Raw genomic sequence first — 6,000 nt, 5'->3', positions numbered from 1 at the left:
AATTATTTTATTGAATTCCTGCAGCTTGTAAAAAGAGTCTCAAGGGAATTTGTTGACTTTCTGAACAGAAATTCAGCCTAAATTAAACAAATACACAGGGTACATTTTCTATTTTGTCAGCACAAGAGTGATAGTGCAATTAAGCTTTATATTTATAAATCATGATTTTATCATTATTGACTTCTTTTTACAAATGACAACAAATATCAGAAAAATAGTAGATGAATGAGAGCAGCTTTATTGCAAACTTGGGTGTTTTAAGACAGTACATGTGAGCAAAGGAAACAACTGAGATTCAAGAGAATTTAAAGGTTGAATATAAAATGATTGTTTAATGAATATTATCATCAGCAACTGATGTCGATAACATTTAGCAACATAAAAACAACTTTTTGGCAGGTTTTTGCTGCTTTTTTTATTGTAAATAATTAGCAGCACACATTTTTTGTTGCACAAAAACATAAAACAATATTCAACAAACACTGCTTTTTGACGTCAAAGGATTTTAGTTGAAATTTTTACTGACTGGTCTTCAAAATTTCAGTTTTGCTCCAAGTTATTGGCATTTAATCAAAAATTATGGGGACATTGCCATGATAATACATCTATAGTACATGGCAAGGAAGGACAAAAATCATCCAAGGCTTCTCATTCTAAAAACTGGACAAGGGACATTTACAATGCAGTCTGAATGGAGGCCAAGGCAGAAAAAAGGCTGGAAACAACAACAAAGTTATTTTTTAATCTTTGGAATGAAAGCAAATTACCCCAAAATCCCACATAGAAACACCACCACCGTCTCCTTCTCTTTTGTTGAATAGCTGGCCTGCTACACTTTCCACTGCGAGTTGAAAGTCAGCTGAATTTGATAAGCGCTCTCATAAACTTCTCCATGGCTTTTTTCGTAGGATTACCAATGCTCGTTACCGTAGCAACACACTATTGGAGAAAGTATTACCCACCAGAGAGCTGTTGCCTTGCAGCAAGAAGGTTCTGGGTTCGATTCCCGGTCTTTCTGCATGGAGTTTGCATGTTCTCCCTGTGCATGGTGGGTTTTCTCCGGGTACTCCGGTTTCCTCCCACAGTCCAAAAACATGACCGTCAGGTTAATTGGCCTCTCCAAATTGCCCCTAGGTGTGAGTGTGTGTGTGCATGGTTGTGTGTCCTGTGTGTCTCTGTGTTGCCCTGCGACAGACTGGCGACCTGTCCAGGGTGACCCCACCTCTCGCCCGGAACGTTAGCTGGAGATGGGCACCAGCAACCCTCCCGACCCCACTGAGGGACAAGGGTGTAAGGAAATGGATGGATGAATGGATTACCCACCAGATTATTTTTGATAATTCCTTTGTTTGAACATCTCTATTTTGGATTATTACTGGTAAATCACCTCACCTCATGTAATTGTGCCTTATTCAAAGTGTTCACAGCAGCCCATAGAACCTGTTTCATATATATATATATAAAAAAATGTGACACCATTTCAGTAGCAGTGTCTAGTTATTGCTGTTCTGTGTGTCCTCCGGAGTGGAGGACAGGAAGTTTGGTGATGTACAATAGGAACCATGATGAATTTTGTATGCACAGCAGCCATATTGGATTTTCATAATTAGTATGAAACCAATAACCCAATTGATTATTCTGACATGGAACTCAGAAATTTTAACTTCCAGATCAAATTGGAAAGCACAATTTTGCTAACATAGCAGCCCTGTAAGAGTTTATTTATTCGCTAAATAGCATGTCTTCTTAGGTATATTATGCATTTCCTGATGTTTGAGCAGAGCTGTTGCCTTGCAGCAAGAAGGTTCTGGGTTCGATTCCCGGCCCCGGTCTTTCTGCATGGAGTTTACATGTTCTCCCTGTGCATGCGTGGGTTTTCTCCGGGTACTCCGGTTTCCTCCCACAGTCCAAAAACATGACTGCTAGGTTAATTGGTCTGTCTAAATTGTCTCTAGGTGTGAGTGTGTGTGTGCATGGTTGTGTGTCTCTGTGTGTCTGTGTTGCCCTGCGACAGACTGGCGGCCTGTCCAGGGTGACCCTGCCTCTCACCCGGAACGTTAGCTGGAGATGGGCACCAGCAACTCTCCCAACCCCATTATAGGACAAGGGTGTAAAGAAAATGGATGGATGAATGGATGGATGTTTTGGGCTTTTTCTGCATAAACTAGGAACCTTGTAAATATTAAGCTGACCATGAACTCCTCTCTATGCCAAAATATTTTGCAGCCAAATGTAAAACCATCTGTCTGACACATTAACATGCAAATGCCCCCAAACACAACTACAGAAGACCTGAAAAAGAAAGTGATCAAGGCCTTGAGAGATAAATGATTGGCCACAAAACTCAACAGACTGAAGAAATGTTATAAAGCAGAGTGGACAAAGTGGCAATACATTAAAAAAACTGAATTATTGCTGCTACTAGCTTTTCAATTACAAGAAATATGGGGTTCTGCAAATTATTGAATTATATGGGTGTACTTAGTTTTTCTAATGTCTGTATGATGCCAAAGTATGAGGCCTATCCAGCATCAATCATCCAGTGTACTCACAGAGTCTATGTACTATATAATATACATATATTTATATAAAATTGTGAATTTAAATCCAAAAACAAATACCATCTCACAAGTGTGTAAATGACAAATACTGTAGACAAAACAATTACATATCAATATATATTAAACAGATGACTGTGATATTTCATGTTCTTTAGCTTTTCCACGAACAACAGTGAACAAGAATAATGTTTGGTTTACTGCAAAGATCTCAAAAAAGCCTCAAGAATATATTGATGCAAACATAATCTCCATTTCATGTTCAGGTTATTTCATACATGAGGCAGCATGCATCCAGGTTCCCCATGGAAGTGGCAGTGCATTGTGAAAAACAAACTCAGCCTTGAAGTTCTTCACAGTGTCCTTTCACCATCTGATGGGCAGTAAAGTCAATATTAGCCACTCATCTTTCCTTCAAAAGTCCCTGGTGGTTTTTGTCTTGTGTCATGGCAGTTCATTCAAAGATACAAAGAACCATAAGACACCATGGATGGCTTGGGGATGCCCTTTTCCAGTGTGAGGCTATTCACCAAGCAGTATGCCCATGAAATCCGAACCGTTTTGTATTGTAATGGAAGCACCAGCTGCGTTATCCACATATATGGAAGTGTATTGGCCAACCTGCGAAGAAACACATAAAAACTGGTGTTAATGAAAACCTGAGCTGTTCTTATTATGTGCTTGTTTGGCTTTTCTCTCACCTGTAGCTCCAGCAGACCCTGAACATTCACAGTGAATATCTTGCTGTTGCTTTCTAATCCAACGATCATTTCAAGTGAACTGTAACGAAAATATCAAGAAGAAAACAATTTAAATGTGTCCCAGTTTTAATGCTGAAGGTACATTTTTTTATTTAGATTATTAGTGTAGTTTCAAAGGCTGCTATCGTTGAACAAATCACTCTATTCTACGTTTAAAATGTGGTCACATACTGGAAAATGTTATTTGAAACATGACCCAACATTAAGTGCCTTATAAGTGCTCCTGTAATTGAGTTCCAGGAGCATTTATAAGTGCCTCGGAGTACCCGATCAATACACTTTAATCCCAGAAGTCCCAAGCTATGCATCTTGTAATCAAACTTTAATTAAGTTACCATTTACCAAGAACTCAAAGGTACTCCTATTTGTTTGCATTTCGTGAAGAAGGAAGTTTGCTCAGTGATTTTTTTAGAGGTTTTTGTGTCATATCCTACAGTGGATCTTGTTGCACAGCCACAACAGGTGAGGGGGTGAACAGGTTTTCAATTGGTTTGGATTGTTTGATGCAGGGCAGTGAGAGAAGTGATTTGGTGTACTTGGTTGCTGTGTGAATTTTATCTTCTCTAGGCAAACGATCGTCTATTTTATGCAGGCTTAAATAGACAGAAATTCATGTGATAGATATTCCCAAAGAGGGAATAACTTTGTGTTTATATAATTTCCAAAAGTCTGGTCTCTCTTGTCTGTTGATCATCACTATAAATAAATATTCTGATATATCTTCCCATTGGATGAAATGTTCCAAAATATCCACTTTCTGTGACCTTTCAGTCTGTTTGTATTATCAGCAGAACATAACATAACAAAAGTTGATTTGTTAATCTTCTCTTGGCTTCTTCAAAGAGATCTACAGCATGTAAAAAAAAATGAACCTAAATACCTAGCTGCTGTCACGTGCATAAAAAAGCAGATTAAAGTATATAAGCTTCTGAGCAAGAAATCAAATAAGCCAGTTTGCTAGTTTGGCTTTGTCCTGCATAGATGGTTGAAACTAATTCTCCGTCTTTGACCGCACAGTGAAGGAACTGGCTTGTGTTAAGTGGAAAATGTGAAATTTTTATTGCGAATCAGTCTTATTTGTCTTTGCTCCAGCTGCCATCCCAGTGAACCTCATTTCACATTCTCCTCATTTTCATGTGTGGGAGCCGGAGACAGACTGGGGTTTTGGCTCAAAAAGCAAAAGTTAAGTACTCTTTTGGGTTAAGCAACCCATCATAATAGTATTATTTATATTTTTCTCTTATTGTACCACACTAGAAGAGCTCTGGGGAGAGATTGGGGAGTAAATCATTTCAACCTTTTTCTTTGACTTTGTGTAAACAGACATTTTGAAATACGTGAAAGAACAAAGACTTGCTCTGCTTTTTTTCTTCCCCTCCAGCCAGCAGTATTTTGTTCTTCATTATCTGACTCCCAAATCCCAAATAAGGGCATTTCACTATGAGAGCTGTTGTATGTAACAGGCTCCCTAAAAGTGTCAAAGGTGAGTCTATAAAGATTAGTTTGGCGACAGGGACGACTTTTCTAAATGAGGGGACATTTCCCTTAAAGACATGCGCTGCTTTTATACAGGAAATGCCACACTGGTCCCATGCAAAGTGTAACAGACCACACCTTTAACAGCTCATAAATTCCAGTGAAAGTTGAGGCAGCATTAAACTCTGTTTAAATTTCACCATTTTAAGGCAAAGGTAAACAAACTGTCCGAGGAAGAATGTTAAGCACGTAAAGTGCAATTGTTCTGCAAGTTTTGTTCAAATTAATTATGAACTTTTGGGTTTTACTTACCGTCAAATACCAAATGGAGAAAAAAAATACAATTTCCTTGCCATTGGAAATGTGATTTAGATTCACATATGAGTCAAATTAGTCTTTATAATATTTAAATGCTTTCCAGGACACCTACGTGTATCTGTGGCAGAGTGATTCGATGCAGATCAACACACGGACGTTGTCTCTGGCTTTAAGCTGACTTTTGCTCCTCTTCACCTCATTGTGATCTGCAAATATGCAAACAGTTACCATCATGCAATCACTGAGGCTTATTTAAACAGATTTTCTTTTAAAACTCCCAACATCTCCTCCCCATACTGCATACTGGCTCACCTGATCCAGACGTGTAAAATCCTTGTATTTTAAATAAATTACAGAAATATTAGAAATAACAACTATAAATGCTATATCATAAATGAGAAATATTAGCAAACCTCCATAAAAATGTAGAAAATTACAGCTTAACTTTTATTCACGGTGTTAAACGAGTTCCATGTAAGGAAATTAAATGTTTTTAACAAAACCGCAAGTGTTACTTTCATCAGAAGCCTACTGCTAAAATGTTGTGCAAACTCCTTTTGTATGGAATATAAATGCATTTGAAAAAATAGGATACCAAGAAAAAGTTCAATTTCAGAAAGTGAAGCTCATATATTGCAGAAATCCATTATAAAGAGAAATATTTCAATCCTTAATTTCTTGTAATTTTGATGACTTATGGCTTAGAGAGAATTCGGTGACTCAGAAATTGTGATTATTGTGAAAAAATTAAATAAATATTGTAAACTCATGATGCCGCACCCTAATCGGCCAACTAAGTAAAAACACCAGTGAAGGTTTTCTGAGTCTCTATATGATTTTTCAGTCTGGGTTTCCAGGCTACACAGTCATGGGTAAAAACTGCTGAC

General features: G+C 37.8%; 1 protein-coding gene across 1 annotated transcript in view; it reads right to left on the bottom strand.

Moving 5' to 3' along the window:
• Nucleotides 1-215: 215 nt before the first annotated feature.
• The window catches only part of c1qtnf12 (C1q and TNF related 12), a 29,002-nt gene continuing 23,217 nt past the window's right edge, over nucleotides 216-6,000 (bottom strand). Inside the window, exons 6-8 of the mRNA XM_008414533.2 lie at nucleotides 5,226-5,319; nucleotides 3,260-3,338; nucleotides 216-3,179 (exon numbers count right to left, since the gene is read on the bottom strand). Coding sequence (XP_008412755.1) covers nucleotides 3,081-3,179; nucleotides 3,260-3,338; nucleotides 5,226-5,319 — 272 coding nt within the window. The 3' untranslated portion in view covers nucleotides 216-3,080. The remainder of the gene's footprint in view (nucleotides 3,180-3,259; nucleotides 3,339-5,225; nucleotides 5,320-6,000) is intronic.

This window comes from Poecilia reticulata, chromosome 7, assembly GCF_904066995.2.
Source record: "Poecilia reticulata chromosome 7, P_reticulata-male-v2, whole genome shotgun sequence".
In the NCBI taxonomy this organism is placed as follows: Eukaryota; Metazoa; Chordata; class Actinopteri; order Cyprinodontiformes; family Poeciliidae; genus Poecilia; species Poecilia reticulata.
This window is presented reverse-complemented; position numbering and strand designations above follow the sequence as displayed.